Source organism: Pelobates fuscus, chromosome 6, assembly GCF_036172605.1.
Source record: "Pelobates fuscus isolate aPelFus1 chromosome 6, aPelFus1.pri, whole genome shotgun sequence".
Classification (NCBI taxonomy): Eukaryota; Metazoa; Chordata; class Amphibia; order Anura; family Pelobatidae; genus Pelobates; species Pelobates fuscus.
Genome location: NC_086322.1, coordinates 88,115,116 through 88,135,993, shown reverse-complemented (window position 1 = coordinate 88,135,993; position 20,878 = coordinate 88,115,116). Strand labels below are relative to the sequence as shown.

Below are 20,878 nucleotides of genomic sequence, written 5' to 3'. Positions count from 1 at the left end.
CCATCTTTATACATCACCAGCCTCCACTGCAGTCAGTGCACAAGTGTTGCTGTTTTTATAGGTTTATTTTTCAAAAAACAGGCAAATGAAAATCTCAGAGTGTGCCACCATTATGCCAGTTTGGCGCAATAATATATGTTTGACAAATATTTAAGTGCCATGCTTTAAACCACATTTTCACTGATTTACTCAGAATTCAATTAAACAGGAGGAGCGCGTGCATGTGCGTTGTTTTGTTTTTTTTCTCCAAGTTGAACAGTTCCCTTTTCAGTTCTGCACCATTCCCTGATATGCGACTAAACGCCTAGAAGAGTTATCTACAAAACCAGGAGAAATAAACCAGGGGAATGTACTCTTGTAGGCCAACATAGAAGATTTGTACAGCGCTGCGGAATTTGTTGGAGCTCTAAAAGTAGTAATAATTGGAAAAAAAGAAAAAGAATGTAAATGTCCACATCTGCTCTTTATAACTCAACTATTTTGTTCTAAGCCCTGATATTCATTTGTCAGTTACTGACAAATCCTGGTTTGGTAAATAACTGTGTAGATATTTTACTATTGGCATTGTGTGCCCCTATATAATACCTATGGTCTGTTAGTTTGTGTAACAAGATAACAGCCATAGATAGAGGCAATATGTCTGAACACAGAACGTGATGCAACTGAAAGAAACCATCAGTTATGGGCTTGTCCTTGTCTGTTTTCTAGCTAGTTGCTACATGTAAGTTTTATTAAGGTACAAGGTGAAGTAATACAATTTCTTGCTGTCTGTTACATTGTTATTACATGGACTGGCCCTTTCACCTCCTTCAGATCAGATTACCAAGCTGTTCTAAAAATGGGGAGGAGACATGTGTTTTCCACTCCTCTCTCTGGCCCTTTTAACTAAACACTGGTCTAAGAAACCTCATATAACCTGTGTGCTGATCAGACAGAGCTCGTACAAGGAAGCCCTCTAACACTGAACTATATACCTTCCATTCTGTAATACTGAGTTAACCCTTCAAGCGCCATGTCTGCTGAACCAGAACAAAAGTCAGCTCCCATGGAGGAGAAAGCTGCAACTCCCACCCCTAAGGTAAGTCTTTTTATGGTAATGTCTGGTTTTAGCATATTTTACCAGGAGCACAGCACAGTCACAGTATTTTATTGTGAATGCAGCCACTCACTATCTACAGATTGTTTCAGTATTCATACAATGAAGCAAAGTAATGAGGCAGCACTAAAACACATTCAAATATCACTTTAACTCCTAGTTATGTGCTCTGTGATGTTAACTGTTTCCCTGCCTTCCCTTGTAGCAAAGTATGAAATTGACTCGGCTCCTACCTGCTGTGTTTGTATGGTGCTAACCCCTTTCCAGGCTTTCATTATGATAAAACCCCAAATGTCCACAAATAACTGTGTGCTCTTTGTTTTTAACCCTTGCTCTGCTGCAAATCTCAGCTCCAATATTTACCCCTCCTGAGCAGTCAGTATGCACCTGCTTGCATTGTAAGCAACCCCTCTAATCCCCACCATAGTACTTCAAATCACAAAAAAAAAAAAAAATGAACTTTTATTATTCGGGTGTCCTTTATAAACTGTGACTGACCGCCTGGCACCCCGACCAGGTACCTCCCTCAGTCGCTGCTTTCTAGTAATCCTTGAGTACCATAAGCACCGCACAGGACACCATAACCACCGTAAACCCCCAAAACCACCCCAGCTTGCTTAGGGTCTCACTGTCCTCCATCCACCCTGGACCCAAGACCAGGATCCAATTTCCAGTGGGTAGACCTCTCCTAGCCCAGAGATCAAAGCAGACTGCTCTTACAAGAAAAGTGTTCTCTTTATTGGCATCCACAACTGGCCTTATATGCAGGTACTCATGCAAGGGGTTACCGGTTACATATTCCAGGGGCATTCCCCACTGGACCTGAGAGTATACTACAGCAAAAACATACACATGGTTACATTGGCTCTCAGGTCCAGGACACTCCCAAATAAAACCAGATAATAACTCCACTGTGCCTGGGAGATAATCGAGTCAGGAACTGTACTAAACTCAATTATCTCCAGTCACAGAAAACATACATTTTACAATACCCCAAAAGTAGACCCGATCTGGGGGACCAACATATACAAAAATCACCCAGATCGGTTCAGGGGTTTAGGATTTCCATGGGAGTCATAATTTGACTGACTGCACATGAGGCTCCTGCCCAAAATAGTTCCAGAGAATCAGGGCTTGCGGTTGGTCTAGGTGGGTAGTTTAGAAACCGAACATATTCAAGAGTCTTACCCTGGAGCTGGATCCCCCTTGTTCTTGGGAACGTTTCCACCTAACAGTGCCCTTCTAAGTTGTGTAGAACCGAACACAGGTGATCCTGGAAGTCCAGCGGTGTTCGGGAGTTTCAGTGTCCGAAAACGGTTCCATGAACTCGACGACCAAACACCGCTGCCTGTGTTCGCAGGAACAAGATGGTCACCACCTCGTGGTCGTTTATGCGAACAGCAGCCACCCAGATGAACACTTAGAATACTGCGGTGGAAAGTGTTACAAACTGTCAATTGGGCTTAACAAGCTCCCAGGTAGTCTCTGGTTCGTGCGCCTGTTCGGTTCTCAAACCAAATCTAAAATCCCACAAACCAAGTCTGTTCACTTAGCTTTTTAAAGGGCCTATAGTCTTTTGGCAGGAGACTGGCAAGCAGGCCCCTCCAAGAATCCGTGGCGATGTAAACTATTGCCATGTATCCACATTTTAGTTTGGTAAAATAATAATAATGTTTAATATTTTGCATTTTGTTTATTTTTTCTTGCTATGTTGATATTTTTATTATGTTTTAAAAAAAATAATTTTAAAAGTTTATTAAAACATATAAAACTATTTGGAAAGTTAATTCAACAATATTCAATGGAGACCTTAGTATGTCAATATGTTTATTTGCTATTGTGAAGCTGTCTTTGTAGCATGTTTTGACACATTGTATTTACAAACATTGTATAGAAATGATCCCTGACCACAGGATCCCCCCATAAGGAATACAGATACTCTCACATGAGATTATTACTGTATTTCATATTCTCAGGGTTACAACGTAAAAGAGATTATACACTATATTCTGCATCTGATATGAAAAGCAGACTGTTTCTTATTCTTAAAGAATCAATCCAAACTCAGTGACTTTGAAGTGGTTATAGTGCCTAGTGTCTGCATGTGCAACTTTTTGCATTAAAACTCTGCACATAAACAGTTTAACCTTTTAGCAACGGCGTAACTCCACCTATGGCAGCTTCATGGGGATGTCATTAGCCAGCCTGGAACAAGGCTAATATTAATTTTGCTGTTTTTGTTATCTTTCTTTCTTTTTATTTTATTTTTTTGCACTGTGTGCAAATCATAATGGCTCATTGGTTTAGGGGTATGATTCTCGCTTCAGGTGCGAGAGGTCCCGGGTTCATATCCCGGAAGAGCCCAAGCATTCGCATGCTGTTTGGTGTTTCTCTTTAGAAGCACGTAACTTCGAAATGTGTTTTAATTATTATTATTTTTTTTTTCTGGAGACCGTATCTTCAGAAGGATATTGATACTTTGGAGAGAGTTCAGAGAAGGGCTACTAAACTGGTTCATGGATTGCAGGATAACACTTACCAGGAAAGGTTAAAGGATCTTAACATGTATAGCATGGAGGAAAGACGAGACAGGGGGGATATGATGGAAACATTTGAATACATAAAGGGAATCAACACAGTAAAGGAGGAGACTATATTTAAAAGAAGAAAAACTACCACAACAAGAGGACATAGTCTTAAATTAGAGGGGCAAAGGTTTAAAAATAATATCAGGAAGTATTACTTTACTGAGAGAGTAGTGGATCCATGGAATAGCCTTCCAGCTGAAGTGGTAGAGGTTAACACAGTAAAGGAGTTTAAGCATGCGTGGGATAGGCATAAGGATATCCTAACTATAAGATAAGGCCAGGGACTAATGAAAGTATTTAGAAAATTGGGCAGACTAGATGGGCCGAATGGTTCCTATCTGCCATCACATTCTATGTTTCTATGTGTGCCATTCATTGATAGAGCGGTCAGCTGTAGCTTCCCATCAATGAATGGGGACTGGATTTGCTTCTGCTTTCTGCAGCTTTTCTTCTGAGTCCACAAAGGAGCTAGAAGCCGTGGAGCCCAGTGGGCCGTATCGGTTTTGATGCTTGGAGTAACTCTTTAACTTTTCATTTTTGACTCTGTATTCAATATTAACCAGTCGAATCCATGTAGATAGGGTTGTTCACTGTGATTGTGTGAAATGGTTTATAAGAAAAAATCGTCCAACTCTATCTGGCCTTAAATATGCAATTCCCTGGTACATTCATAAGAATTTAAGGTTTGGTAAATATTCCTTATATTTGATAGAAAGCTAAAACTAAAATATGCTACACTCTTTCTATCTGAATGAACTGTAAAATAAACAATACTTTTAATAGTGTAATTTGTAGCAGAGGTATGTGTTGAAGGACGATGTGTTTAAGGGAATATTTCCCTTGTGTTCTGTTTTTTTTTGGGGGGGGGGGGGGGTTTTGAGTTAAGTAAATCAGACGATGCTTGTTATGTTTCATGTTACTGAGCAATGAATAGATTTACTGTGGTGAAAGCATGGCCCCTTTAAATGGGGACATTGATAACAAATACATCCTGCACTTAAGCAGTCATTATGCAGTCCCTCCTACTACTTGTATTGTCAACAACAGTGCCGAGAGCTTAAACAAATAGTGTAGGGTACGTAGTTTATGCTTGCAATAGACGAAGTAAACATGAGTTCAGGAAAAGTATTGTTCCAATTTAGGTCTTGATGTAATATAGTTGGATAAACTATTTGAAAAATTTTGGATAAACTTTGTAAAATGATTTAATTTTATGTAATTTATTTAACTTTTTTTAATATTTGATTTTGATATTTTTTTTTTATATATATTTTTTTTATATATTTTAAATACCAATAATTTCAACAGTATATCCAAAAAATATAAAATCGTGTGAAAAGCTTATTCAGCATTATTCAATATAGGCCTTAAAGAGACACTATAAGCACCCACCACTTGATCTTATTGAAGTAGTCTGTGTGAAGTGCCACTGTCTTCTTAAAGGGACCCCTCCCCTTTGGTGCTGAAAAGGTTTAAAAAAAACACTTAATCATTAATCTAATTCCGGCGCCTTGGCACTGATTCAGGCTCCACCTCCACTGCCAACGCCAGCCCGCCAGAAGGTCCTTCTGCACATGCCGTGATTGCATTAGGACTTCCCCTAAAGAAAATCGTTGTATAAAACTTTCCTATGGGGTTTTGGGTAACGCTGGATGTCCTCATGCAAAGACTGAAGACGTCCAGCATCATTTAACAGAGTAAAAGTCCACTAAGGACCCAGAAGTGTCTGGTAGACAGCCACTAGAGGTAGAGTTAACCCTGCAAGGTACAGTAATTACTTGCAATAACTACAGGGTTAAGGGACTTGGGACACAGCACCCTGACCACTTTAAGCAAATAACGTTAAAATAATTGCTGAATTTGCATTTACCATTTGTAGTAGTTTGTAGCAGTTTTGCCCATGTGGAATTTTTTTTTTATCCCTTTCTGGATCTCCCCCCCCCCCCCCCCCCCAACCACCCCCCCCCCCCTCCCTCCTTCTCCCTTTCTGATAATTTTACAATTGAATATATTTGCAAACATAGTACAAATACTACTAGATCAAATACAAATTTTAAATATGTAGAGGGGAAGAAGGCATTTGGGGGGGGGGGGGCAGAAATGACATATTTCTGAACCTAAATGGAACTGGAAAATAAAATGATGCAAGAGCAGCAATGAGGAATATTTTGGCATAAATAAAGGAAACATTTGTAAATAATTAAAGCGTCAGAACAAACCACAACATTAATACAACACTTTTTATACTTAACACCCATTGTTTAAATTCTCCTCGCTTCACTATGTTATCTCTGTGCTGACTGCCAGGTGCAAAGGACAAAGTTTGTAACAGTGAGCAAATATGCAGGAGCCAATTTGCATTGTAAACAGGTGTGGTTTTCTATATTTTATTTCTTTACTCACACCTTTACAATTTTTTGTTAAATGTTAATATTTTATTTGAGATCATTGAATGTGACAATTCCCCTTCACTAACTGATTTCATGAAAGAGTAAGCACAATGGCATTTTTATTTATAACTAAGTTAAATAGTGAAATAATATTAATACAACCAAACATTATGTTATCCAGTGCCTGCACAGAGCAGATTTACATGATTGTGCTTAATGGGAAACTTTAGGCTCCAAAACAGCGTAAAACGGCTTGCTCGCTTTTCAGTATTTGATAAAGATACAAGCTTTATGAAATATTGATCCTGATTGTTTTGGAATTTAACAGTCATTCCAACACAATCCAAAGCTTTCATAAGACAAAGTAGATGGACTATTGTAAGCATAGTACGAAACAAGCACATGGTGCACAACCCGGTACAACATGTGATCTCACCACACTGCTTAACCAATAGAGGAAACTGTGTGATTGGCAATAGTACTTTGCTGCACACCCCCACAGTCATCAGGGGACACCATCCATCCCCCCCTTAGTAGCCTAATAGAGCACAATACTAGTGATCTTTATTATAATACATTGGGCAATGGCATGACAGATTATCTAGACCTCATTTTACTTTCCATTCTCGTGAACATTTTGTGAAATAATTTTTGCAAAGTATTCTAATGGTAAATTCCTGTATAATCTACATATTTTTTTTTTTTTTTATAGAGGCAATGCCCCATTCCTCCTGCCCAGAGGGCAGAGTTTTCCAAAATCATGAAAGAATGTAAAGAAGAGAGCTTCTGGAAGAGAGGTACCACCAACTCATCCTGACTTTTCACCAGAATCTTGTGTGCATATTTATCCTAGTCTAGCAACCTTGTCAGCCATAAATGCCAAAGTACACCAGAAACTATCCCAATGGACCAGATCAGGCCTGGAGAACACTGAAAGCACAGGAGACAAGAACATGCACAATCCCACACAATACCTATACACAACAATAAGTCCGGCGCTCAAGCTCCTACTACTCCTGGGAGGCAGCAACGACCACAGTACACATCAGCCCCAATACATACAATAAAAAAAACAAAGCAAATAAGTTCCTTGCGCACTATTCCAAATCCCTGTGCACATTTTTGTAAATGAAGGTTTTTAGTTCCACTCCAATGGCCATTAGATGTAAACTAAAATAAGTCCTGCGCTCAAACTCCCACTACTCCTGGGTGACCGCAACGACCACGGACCTACACAATACATGCCTGGTGCCTTACTCCAGCAGAACTATGCAGACACCCAAACACACATTTTGTAACTTTAATTTTCAGGAAAATGGTTTAAACCTACGGACCACAACCTTTTTGCCAAGCTTCCTATGCTAGTGCACAAAACTAACAGTCCTGCAACACCACAATAAGTAACAAAACCAGCTTTATTCATGATCATCTTTATTCTGAATGTACTTGTTTTGTGCCTTTTGGAGGACTTAGGGCCACCTGATGGGTATTATTGCTTTATTGATGAACAGGGGTCCGGCCAGGTGCCGCGGCTCTTTAAGGCATTAACCAGGACCCTGTGAAATTGGCTGGCTGGGAGGAAGTGACTGTCGATCACTTCCTCCCAGCTTCTTACTCAGCACGTCACATTGGAGGAGGCGACACAGGAAGCATGGGGGAGAGAGAGACCATAGCTTCAAAAGACCCTTACACTTGCTCAGCCAGCAGCAGCAGGACCCCAAACAAAGCACCCACCTGGAAACAAAAGGTATTTTAACAGGACGATGCCTCTGCCTCTGGGCAGACTGACATGTCGGGTCCTCGAACCGACACAGGAGGGGGCCCGGCGGCGTGCCCACAATGCCGCCGGGTGCGAGGCCCCTCCTGTCAGTCTGCCCTGACAGAGATCCGACCTCAGTCTGCAGCTCCGCTGGGAGTGAGCTGCAGACTGAGGTGTCTCGCGTTCTCCAGCCTGTCAGAGCGTTGCCGCGGCAACGCTCTGACTGGAGATCTCGAGACTCACCATGTGGTCTGCAGCTCACTCCCAGCGGAGCTGCAGACTAAAGAGAGAGGGCGCCCACTGGACCACCAGGGAAGGTATTTATAAACCACCCTTCTACCCCCTGTCACTCACTGCTCCCTCATCCCCATCTACTCACTGCCCCCCCACCCTATTCACTCACCCCCTTCTACCCACTGCCCCCCACCCCTTCTATGCCCTGTCACTCACTGCCCCCCATCCAACGCCCTGTCACTGCCACTACCCCCTTCCCCCCTACCCCCTGCCACTGCCCCTCTACCCCCCAACCCCTGTCACTAACCCTCCACTCCCCCACACCCCCTGTTACTGCCCCTCTACCCCCCTTACCCCTGTCACTACCACCCTACCCCCTGCCACTGCCCCTCAACCCCCCCATAACCCGTGTCACTACCCCCCTACCCCCTGTCACTGCCCCTCCACTCCCCCACACCCCATGTTACTGCCCCTCTACCCCCCTTACCCCTGTCAGTACCCACCAACCCCTGTCACTGCTTCTCTACCCCAACCCCTGTTACTACCCCCTAACCCCCTGTCACTGCCCCTCCACTCACCCACACCCCCTGTTACTGCCCCTCTACCCCCTAACCCCTTACACTGCCCCTCTACCCCAACCCCTGTCACTAACCATCTACCCCTGCTACCTCCTGTCACTGCCCCTCGACCCCCCCCACCACCTGTCCCTCTACCCCCCTTACCCCCTGTCGCTGCCCCTCCACCCACTACCCCCTGTCGCTGCCCCTCCACCCCCTACCCCCTGTCGCTGCCCCTCCACCCCCCTACCCCCTGTCGCTGCCCCTCCACCCCCTACCCCCTGTCACTGCCCCTCCACCCACACACTGTACCCTTCACAATCATACACACTGCACTCTTCACAATTACAACACACTGTACCTTTCACAATTACACACACACTGTACCCCTCGCAATCACACACACACACACTGCACCCCTTATACTCTGCACTGCTCACAATCACACACACTGCACCTATGTATATTTGTATTTGTGTGTGAATGCATGTATGTATATATGTGTATGTGTATATAAAAATACATATACACGCGGCGTGTGTTTGTGCTTTAGGGTGCACACCCTAATGCAACAGGCTGCGCACGCCTATGACGCTGACAGGGTGTCACGCCAGGCCAAACTTAAAAAGTGATCCGTGAGCCTCCAGGCATCTCCAAGACGATCTGTGGGGGATCAGACTGTGTATACCAGCTAATGGTTAAGGGGGAGCAGTGTGGCAGATACCAGCAAAACTCCACTAAAGACTATAACACTACTTTGGCCCTCTGTCACTCCTTTTCTCCACAGAGACCCAGCAAGAGCCTCTCTTTGCCTAGAGGCGGAGTATACCGAACACGTCAGCAGGACTTATCTTTGACTGCCCTGGAACTCCGATGCAGCCACAAGTATTACCTTGTCCCAGTCAGTGGCAGATCCGGGGGGGGGCAACGGGGCACACCCCCTCCTCCCCGAGATTCTCCACTGCTGGCTAATGCAGGGCTGGCATTGTCCAAGTGCCAGCCCTGCAATGTGCCTGCAGACCAGGGAGGAAGATCAGAGATCTCCCTCCCCTGTCCGCAGGCACCGTGCTGGCCTGGCAGCCGGCAGGGGAGTAAGAGGACCCGGGAGCTCAGTCTGCAGCTCCTCCGGGTCCTTCTCTCGCGTGCACGTGGTGTTGCCACGGTTACTACGGCAACACTCCGGATCTCACGAGAGTGAACTCTAGCCTTGGAGCTACGGGCTAGAGTCAATCTAACCACTGGACCACCAGGGATTGAGAAATGTCCCCCTCCGTCCTCAATAAAGGTAAGAAGGGAGGGGGGACATAAATTTATTAATTTTATTACATTTAAAAAAACATTATTAAAAAGCCTCCCTACCCTCCTTCCCCCCCCCCCATACACACACTGCCGCCCCATACATACACTGCCACCCATACACACACTGCACACCCATAGACACATTGACCCCCACACATATACACTGCATACTCATACACACATTGCCCCACACACATATGGCCCCCCCATACACACATACAGTGTCCCACACACACTGCTGCCCCCCATACACACATTGCCCCACACATACATACAGTGCCCCACACACACTGCCACCCATACACAAGTACAGTGCCCCACACACACTGCCACCCATACACAAGTACATTGCCACACACACACACACTGCCCCACACACACATACAGTGCCCCCCATACACACACTGCCCCCCAAAACACTTATACTGCACCACTCACACACACACTGCAGCTCTCTCACACACACTGCCCCCTAACACACACTGCAACCCTTTCATACACTCACGCCCTCACACACACACACACACACACACACACTGCACCTTTCACACACACTTAACTTCTCACACATACCACTGCTCCTATGCCCTATATCCCAGCAGACCCCAAGTAAGTTGTCAAACTGTTCTTAAGCGGTTTGACTACTTACTCTGGGATGGGATCCTGGCCTTACTGGCACCATAACTACTACACTGAGCTGTAGTGGTTATTGTGCCTGGATTATTTTTTTAAATAAAGTGCCCCTCCCGAGATCAGGCTCTGGATCCGCCCCTGGTCCCAGTCGTCTTGCACCCTGGTTTTTACCACTTTCCAAGTGCCTAATGAGGGCGTTCTTTGAAGAGGAGTTACAATACCTCAGGAGGCACAATCGCTACCCATGAACCAGGGGGAGTCCCCCTGTTCCCAACCAACCACAGACCCCATTAAAGTAGTGACAAATCCCTGTAACTGCCTGGAACTAATTTTAGCTAGGAGAACGGACGGTAAAAATGTTAATGGGGCAGCGTTTTCACAAACCTCCACAGATCGCTTTTTGGCAACATTGGGTGCTCCCTCCAGAGCTATCGGGGGGGGGGAGGGGGTAGAAGACTTATGAGGCTTCCTAGCCATTTTCCTGTGATTTGGGTGTTTTTTATGTATTCAGCTTATCCAGGAGATAATTAATTTAATAAACCTTGAGTTGATTATCTCCCAGACATAGAGGCACCAAAATCTAACGAATGGAGACCCTATAAAAAAAAAATATATAGATACATAATGGAATTCAATACGAATCTGAAACAATACAAAAGAATAGTGCAGTATTGTCAGAACAGATAATATGTGGTTCTGTAAGGTTAAGAGTATCACTCACAAGTGGAGTCATTAACAGCATATGGCTCGGATGGTAAGCGTAGATGGACACTTTATAGGATGTCCAACTCCTTTTTCTTTCCGATCCTCTATGTATAGCTCTGTCAATCTGACACACAGGATACCAAGGATGTCGTTAATAGGTTCGACTTTCAGTAATAGTCTAGCGGCCCTGCCCGTCCGTAACCCAGGCAACAGTTGGAGACCCTATAAAAGGCTGCATTCGGAACAATAAATCCAGGTATACTCCCAGAACTGTGTTGTCTAGTTAATGGGGGGAACAAAGCAATATTCACTGAAGGTTCCATATCTGGCTAAGAGGAGAGTTTAGCGGACGAATCCAGGCGTGTTACCAGTGGTCCGATACATAGAACATTGGAGAACGAGCAATTATAATTAATAGATAAATTATAGAACACCAATAATATCCAACAAAATATGCATTTAATCACATACTGTATTTGGTTTCCCTAATTTGCAAAACAGCATTATGCAAATGTAAACACTTCTAGTCAGTCAGCAGAGGCCACTGCAGAGTTATCAAAGTAACAATGTATAGTTTGTACATTGATTGCTGCTGTCACACATCTCTTTCAGGGACTCCTGGGATCAGGTCCATAGTCTGTGGGTAAGAGGCTAACCTTCAAGACTCTCCAAAACACCCTGACATGGGAGCTTCTGTCACAACTACACACAAGCACACCACTGCATTCCAATGGCAACAGTACATATAAATACACACCTACATGCACACACATACTCTATACAAACCCTGCTTATAAATACAACCCTGCAAGGATTGGCACATGGTAGATCCCCAGCTTGCATAGCATATTTTGAGTTGTATGACAGATCTACCTTTTGGCCACTCTTGCACTTTCTTGCACAAGGGCCTCCTTTACATTGGTTCCGCCACTCATGGAGAGCTACCTCCATCATCTGCTATGCTAGTTGTCCAGGGGAGCAACTGCTCCCCCTCCCGCCTCCCTGAACTAAACTCTCCCATGGATAACCAGTTGAATAATGAAAATTATTTGATCTGAATTTTTCATTTACTTTATTATGCAAATAATTTCATTAGTGATTTTATTTTTAAATAAAGTTATTCAGGTTAAAATAATGGAAATTACGGTCCTTTGTGTTGCATTTCATCTACAAAATTTTCTCGTTTGTTAATTTGACTATCACTATATTTAAGTAACTTAAGATCTGCCTTTATCTATTAGAAACTGTGAATCTCTTACTCAATGGACAGGATTAAAAAAAACAATTTCTTTAAGTTTTGGTGCCCTAATGTGAATTGTAGAACATGTCTGGGTTTAGGGTTGGACATAGGGCAAGTCTTTGAGAGGGGGTTAAGTGAATAAGAATAATGTATAAATGTTACTGCGGTCATATGCACAGTAGGAATATGGTGCTAACTATGCCTCATTTTTATTTTATTTTACAGCTTTGCCACTCTCCTTGGCAAGTATGCTGGCCACTCAAGGACTTGTCTATCAAGGTTTGTTAGTTACATATTGGGGAAAATAAGGAGGGACAACATTGTATATTTTTCAGCTGTTTCGACAAAACTGTGGGATCTGCCCATTAACCTCAGAATAATTAACACTCTATCATAGCCAATATGAAATATAGTTAAAAAAAAAAGCGCAATGTAAAATCTTTAAAAACAAATAAACTAGTGGAGTAAAAGCTGCTAAGCACATGAAAGGTGATTCATATAAACCTCCAAACACAAATGTTTTACAAAGTGTCAGCGCTTCAAATGGTTTTCTCCTTAATAAACAGGGGGGGGGGGGATATATATATTTTTTAATCACAATATGATCTAGTAAATCTAATCTTGATTCACCTCCACAGTGGTGAATATACACTGACCAAATCAAAAAAATACATTGTGGTCAGAAGTAAAATGGTGTAGAAAATCCACAGTTCAGAATCGTGGTAATGTCTTTGTGGGAACTTCTTCAAACGAATCAAAGTTCAGACACAATTTATTCATCAAGTAGATTAAAACAAAAGATTCCTTGTAAAAAAAAAAAATAAAATAAATAAATATGTTTAAAATAACGAAAGTGGTATAAAGGATGTTGGCAACCACTATTAAGTCAGGTACATGCAGTATGAGCCAGTTTTACCCTTTCCGTTAGAGCAGCTGGAACCAGAGGGACGCCGTTACTTCAAACCGCTGGAAATGTGCTGCTGGTACCGCAGAGAAGGTAGATAAATGTAGACTTTGTCCTCCGCATCAACGCTTGATCTTGAAAAAGCCCCCCAAGCACAGGTGAAAAGCGTTGATGTTGAGGACAAAGTCTACATTTATCTACCTTCTCTCCGGTACCAGCAGCACATTTCCAGCGGTTTGAAGTAACGGTGTCCCTCCGGTTCCAGCTGCTCTAACAGTAAGGGTAACACAGGCTCATCTACTCACTGCTCATACTTTATACCACTTTTGTTCTTTTAAACATTCTATTTTTTATTTTTATTTTTTACAAGGAATCTTTTGTTGTAATCTACTTGATGAATAAATTGTGTTTGAACTTTGATTCGTTTTGAAGTAGTCCCCACAAAGACATTACCACGATTCTGAACTGTGGATTTTCTATACCATTTTACATCTGACCACAATAACTCTATCATAACCAGTTACCAATCTTTGTACATCACAGAATGCCCTATGTTGATACTCTACAGGTCACAATTATTTGGAACATGTGGGATTTAAACACATATGCCCTTTTTGTAGTAGATCCGCTGTGTTAGGGCTTTTCTATGTTGGTTTCTCAATGGATTAATGTAAGATGTGTCATCTCTTCCCATAGGATTTCTGAAACCAAACAAAAGATTTGGCTCCATTCCAAAGGTTGTATGTAAGTTGTTGTGAGGTTTTTTTTTTTTTTTTTTGCTGGTTAATTTATTATTTTTTCTAACTTCTAAGACTAAACTAAATTGAAATGTTTAACAGCATTTGTTCAATTTGACTTTGAGTAGATATAATTCTGCATATTACTAACCGGGTAATTCAATAAGAAAATTCTAAAATACAAGTAAATTTCAAAAGCTATGCATTCAACTTGTTTATTTAGGTCTTAAAGGTAATTTAAATCACTTTTGTACTGCCAATAAATCATGCTTTGGTTATTATCCTTCTATTTCTGTGGTTTGATGCTATAGCTGGGTACTGTTAGAATATCTTAATGATTTTTAAAGCTCGACTGTCACTAGAAAATGTATGTATTTTTAATTATTGCAGCATGTAATGAATAAATGACTGCATTTTTTTTCAATTGGAGCAGACCTTTTAAAAGTCCTATCTTTTCATCAGATGCTACAGGGATTCTTTTAATAAGAACGTTTCTGGTAACCGTTGTTGTTATTTAATGGCCTGTTTGCTAAAATGTGTGCCAAAATGGCAAGCATAGAAAGAAAATTGTCAGTTTTCACATACATATTTAAAAATTACCTCAACTCCTAATTTTAGTGAACATGCCACATGAAGCTTCCACAATGAACTATTAAAGGAACACTATAGTCACCTAAATTACTTTAGCTAAATAAAGCAGTTTTAGTGTATAGATCATTCCCCTGCAGTCTCACTCCTCAATTCACTGTCATTTAGGAGTTAAATCACTTTGTTTCTGTTTATGCAGCCCTAGCCACACCTCCCGTGGCTATGATTGACAGAGCCTGCATGAAAAAACAAAAACTGGTTTCACTTTCAAACAGATTTAATTTACCTTAAATAATTGTATCTCAATCTCTAAATTGAACTTTAATCACATACAGGAGGCTCTTGCAGGGTCTAGCAAGCTATTAACATAGCAGGGGATAAGAAAATCTTAATTAAACAGAACTTGCAATAAAGAAAGCCTAAATAGGGCTCTCTTTACAGGAAGTGTTTATGGAAGGCTGTGCAAGTCACATGCGGCAGGTGTGACTAGGGTTCATAAAAAGGGATTTAACTCTTAAATGGCAGAGGATTGAGCAGTGAGGCTACTGGGGCATGTTCTATACACCAAAACTGCTTCATTAAGCTAAAGTTGTTAAGGTGACTACAGTGTCCCTTTAAGTAACATGTCATCTTATTACAGATCTTGTTGTTTAATCCAGTGTTTCCCCATTTTTGTTGTCTAGTGGCCGGTGTACTAGGATTCATCGTTGGAAAGATCTCGTATGCCAGAACTTGCCAGAAAAAGTTTGAGAAAGTTGGAGCACATCACATGTTTGAAGCTGGATTCTATCCTGGTTTTGGTGGCTTTGCTCCTTCATTTGGCAAACACCATCACAAGTATGTGTGCTTGTTTTTCTCTTTTATTATTCTACTAAAATGGCTAGCTGTTCCGCAGCTATGCACAATGTTTACAAATTACATATTGGTAAAATAGTTGCATATTAGTAATCGGAAAAGTCAGTGAGAAAATCAGAACACTCTTACATTATAACTTAGAAAATTGCTTTCCTGAGCAGAACCGGTACATTGCACCATTGGTGGAAATAACAGAGGGCCCTAGTTCAAGAATTCCCCAACCACCCTCCATACTTTTCTTTCAATGCACTTAAAAAAATACTAAAAAGGTAGATCCCAGAAGTTGTAGGACAACAGCTCCCATGATGTTCTGAATATATTGGAAAGCCTTCACACTGGCAAAGCATAATGGACGCTGTATTTTTAAAACATCTGGGATTATACCCGGTGTTACTGTTATGGTACTTTTTAAAAGTAAACCAAAATGTTTAAATGTCTATCTGTTCCTGTCCAAATTAATAAAACTGAATTGCGTATATACGCTGAAGTAATTAAGTCTGACACACAAGGTTCAGGTTAAAATAACTTCGAGAAAGTTTATTGGCAAGTGTCGAAAAAGCGGGCGCGCAGGCCCTTTTAAGAGGCATTTTGCGTCATCATTGATTATTAGAATATCAGCAAATAAACATCATCAATTGGATTAATTGTTAAGTGTCGGGGTTAGTGTCTCACTTATTGGTTCAAAAAATTAAGAGGTTAGTCCCGTGCCCACCCATCAGAGGTGGGATTATTCTGGACACGGGTGGGGATAAGGGGGTCTTGAGCGTCATTTTACACAGTCAATGATATCAGGCCTCATGTCCAGGTGCAAGGTCTCTTATGAATAGAACATTTCATTACTACCGTGTTCTCGTGGCCTTCAAACTATACTATCTTACAAATTTAGGGAGTAGTCAGCAACTCCTGTGTCCTTGCAGGAAATACAGTCTTTGTCTACTATACTAATTGGGTTGAGAAGTTCAGTCACGTAAGGTAGTTTTAAAATGAACAAGTTAAGTCATGAGGACAAAATGGAGGATTGAAGAAGTCAGGTTAGGAGGACAAAATGGAGGATTGTCACAATATAGAGTTAAAATGGAGTTAGTACAATAATTCAATACAAGTACAATAAAGATTTTTAATAATCCCACATCAGTCCCCCCTATGAAATGTTAGATTCTAAGAGATAAAAACTTTATTTGTTAGTATCAGAAGACGTGTTAACCCAAAGGCACAGAAACCCCGTGGCCGCTAGCTAGGTGTTAATGCAAAGTGCAAGTCTGTCCCTAAGCTGACCCTAATAGGCTAACTCATCCGTCAGTATGGCTCTCGAACACTTCACACCCATGGGTGTCCCATGGCAGCTAACCCACCACTTCTCCACACGGGGTCTTTACCATTCACTGACAGATGCTGTCCCTAAGCTAGTCCCTTCCTAGAACTCCTGCACTTTATCAACAAAAGGGATTATTTGCAGCGGCAGACAGGGTGAGTTGATGTCTTGGAATTCTTGGTCATCAACTTCGAGATGGGTGAAGGTGGGTGCCGCTTGGTCAACAGTCTTCATGAGGGATTTTCTCAGACATGGGAGGACACAACAAAAGAGAAGAGCAAAGATAAAAAGGAAAATTAGTATAGCCATACCAATTTGCATTAACGCCTTTTGCCATCCTGTCATCCATCCAAACCATCTTTCCCAGGGATCTTTTATCCCAGAATTCCTTTTTAATTCTTCAGACAGGTCATTTAATTTCTCTATAGCTAATGTAACTTTACCATTAGGGCCTGTGTTTTCTGGGATATAGGTACAACATGTCATGGTGTCGGGCAAAATTTTACAAACCCCTCCTTTTTCGGCTAAGATCATATCTAGGGCCATTCTATTCTGGAAAGCCATTTGGGATGTGGCCTGCAGCTGTTCGGCCAACCCCTGGAGGGCGTCTCTGGTGTAATTAACAAAACGCTGTTGATTATAATAAATGTAATTTATCCAATTTAAATTCTTGTTTGCGGTAACTATGGTAAAAATTGATTCAAATCCTGCAGCAACTTCATCTCTTGCTTTAAACTCATTGGGCACCCCCCTAGGCACTCCAATGGCATCAATATACACATGAGGATCAAAACTTCCTTTCACTGGGGCGTCACGCTTAACCTTAGTGTGTTTGGACCCATGGGTGACGAAGTGTGTGTCAGAGATGATATGTATAGGCATAATAGCTTTAGCCAGAGTACACTCCCCCCACCACTGTTTGTCCATTCTGGATCTTAGCTGTAAATCCCCACACAACCAGTAAATATCCCCTAATGACCTGGTGTGAAACTGCAACAAGTCCATAGAGACATTTCTGTAGGTAGCACAATACCCCTTAGAGAAGTTACCCAAGAATTTACCTATTCCATCGTAATTAGCATAACAAGTGTAATTACCTTTATACACGGTAATACCATCTGGGGGTTTGACATCCTGGGTTAGGAGAGGATACTCTTTTGTCCATGCAATACATATGGACCTATTAAAATTATAGTGATAGGCAAAAAGGCTTAAAACACATTCTTCTATATCTACTGGTAGGATTAAAGGCACAGTACCCAGGTGAGGCCGGGCACCGCCACACACATAGCATGCAGTCCTATTATGCTTATTAGCATTATATTTCATCCATTCTAACCATAGATTTACATCATTAAAACCTGTTTCGGCGGCCATGGTATCTTCAAAGGTGGGGTTAGCAATGGCCATCATGTCTTGAAAGGTCTGGATATGAGGTTTTAATGGGTTAGGGACCATATGGGTGGCCCCTTGCCACTCAGAAGAGTTGCACATGTCTTTGAGGTAGAAATGCCCTAATTTACGGTAGGAACCCTTTTTCCAATACATTCCCATCACATACTGGTCCGCATCTGTTGGGCTTGGATGCTCAATGTTAAGGATTAATTTCATTGGTGTACTCCCCCCAGGCTTTCTCAGTCATTCTCTGGAGAAGAGATCTACCATGATCATCTACTTTAGCTACGGCACTTTTTGGTTTGTAACCCCAGGCAGGCCCGGCATTCCATCCCGCCGCCCCCCAATGGTCACAATTGTGCCCCCATTGCTTGTCAACTACACAAACATATGGGTCTTTCGAATGAGGGATATCTCTATAGATGCTCTGGATTTGTGGTGTGGGAAATGGGCATTCTACAATATCACAGTAGTCAAAGGTATAAGTAGCCACCTGGGTGCGCGATGAATTATACCAGAAGGTGTACCCACTAATATCTTTGGTAATGGCTACTTGCTGGGTCTTTATAAGGCTAATTAGGGAGAAGGTGTACCAGAGATACATGTTTGTGCGGTATTCGCTTCCTCTGGGGCAGGAGATTTCTTGCAGTGGGAAGCGTGGATCCAATTTGGCCTACCGGACAGTTTGACGGAGGTTGCGGTAATCAGGAGAACTTGGAATGGACCGTCAAATCTTGGTTCCAGGGTATTTTTCCGCACAAACTTCTTGACCAGGACCCAATCTCCGGGAAGCAGGTTATGGGTACCTGTATCCAATTCGGGATCTGGAATTGAAGAGAAAACTTGGGCATGTATTTTGTTTAAAACACTTGCAAGTTCAGTTACATAGTCTACTAAAACATCTGATTGGAGCTGCAACTGCTGCGGATAATAACAACCTAGTCTGGGTGCTGTCCCAAATAGAACCTCATATGGGGACAGTGAATGCTTCCCTCTAGGTGTGTGCCTAACACTAAATAAAGCTATTGGCAGGCTTTCTGGCCAGGGCATCTTTGTTTCTTGTGACATTTTTAACATTCTGGTTTTTAGAGTGCCATTCATGCGCTCCACTTTACCACTACTTTGTGGGTGATAAGGGGTGTGGAAGGCTAGAGTCACCCCTAGAGCAGTCCAAATTTCTTTAGTCACTGTGGCTGTAAAGGCTGGGCCTTGATCACTCTCAATGACTTCTGGGAGTCCGAATCTACATACAATATCTGTAAGTAGGCGCTTTGCGGTTGTTTTTGCAGTGATATTGGCCACTGGGTAGGCTTCTGGCCAGCCTGAGAACATGTCCACTATGACTAGTGCATATTCATGGGGCCCACTCTTGGGCATTTGGATGTGGTCAATTTGAATTCGCTGGAAGGGGTACATGGGCTTTGCCAGGTGTTTTGCAGGCACCTTGATTGGTTTTCCTGGATTGCATTTTGCGCAAATGACACAGGCCTTGCAGAAGCTATTGATCAATGTTGTAATTCCAGGTGCTTCATAATACTTCTGTATGAGGGCGGCCATCAATTCTTTTGACAGGTGTGCAGGCCCATGTGCCCATTGGACAACTGCTGGATACAATTTTCTGGGAAGACAGAATTTGAAGTTGTTGTAATATATTCCGTCCTTTTGGACAGCTCCTTTCTTTTTCCATTTCTGGATTTCTTCAGGAGTGACTGCAGCTTGCTGTTCTCGCAAAATTCGCAAATCAGTAGGAAGAGTTTGCAGAGCAAAAATAGGAACTTCTTCTTCTTCTTGTCCGGACACTTCTTCGTCCACTTCCTGCAGATCCCTGGCCGCTAGCTTAGCAGCCTGATCAGCTAAGTGGTTGCCCTTTGCTTCATCTGTATCCAATTTCCCATGGGCCTTGACTTTCAAAACGGCCACTTCTTTGGGGAGTAGGAGGGTATCCATTAGCTCCTTAATTGCAGTGCTGTGTTTGACTGGTGTACCGGCGGTGGTAAGGAATCCTCTTGTCTTCCAAATTAGGCCGAAGTCATGTGCCACACCCAGAGCATATCTTGAATCTGTATAGATGTTGGCACGTTTTCCTTCGGAAATTTTGCATGCTGAAGTCAGAGCCTGTAATTCAGCTTCTTGCGCAGACATTGCTGGCGGTAAGGATGATGATTTGATGACTTTGTCTGTTGTGGTTACGGCATATCCTGTATGATATCTTCCTTCTTCATCAGCATATCTTGAACCGTCCACAAACAGGGTAAAATCCGGATCTGGTAATGGATTCTCATGCACAGTTGGTAAGTGCACTGTTTCCATTTTCATCTGTTCGAAACAGTCATGAGGTGTTTCTGGGTCATAATCATTCTTTATGACCAGATCTTGAAATTCCTTTTCCAGGAAATGGCGTGGCCATGCTTCTAGAAGGTCAGTTGTTGGGTATTTGGCAATACCATTTTCCTGTAGCTGTTCTTCATTCATGGTGGCCCATAGTTTTGCCATGGGCCCAAGATCATTCCATGACCTTGTCTTCAATTTGGTAACAGGAATATGTGGGATAGCGGTATCCCAATGGCGGTAAAGGTAGTTAAGTTG

General features: G+C 42.4%; 1 protein-coding gene across 1 annotated transcript in view; it reads left to right on the top strand.

Moving 5' to 3' along the window:
- Positions 1-861: 861 nt before the first annotated feature.
- Positions 862-20,878, top strand: part of OCIAD2 (OCIA domain containing 2) — a 31,882-nt gene continuing 11,865 nt past the window's right edge. The window contains exons 1-5 of the mRNA XM_063459933.1: positions 862-1,078; positions 6,787-6,871; positions 12,727-12,780; positions 14,102-14,149; positions 15,414-15,567. Of these exons, the coding sequence (XP_063316003.1) occupies positions 1,013-1,078; positions 6,787-6,871; positions 12,727-12,780; positions 14,102-14,149; positions 15,414-15,567 (407 nt within the window). The 5' untranslated portion in view covers positions 862-1,012. The remainder of the gene's footprint in view (positions 1,079-6,786; positions 6,872-12,726; positions 12,781-14,101; positions 14,150-15,413; positions 15,568-20,878) is intronic.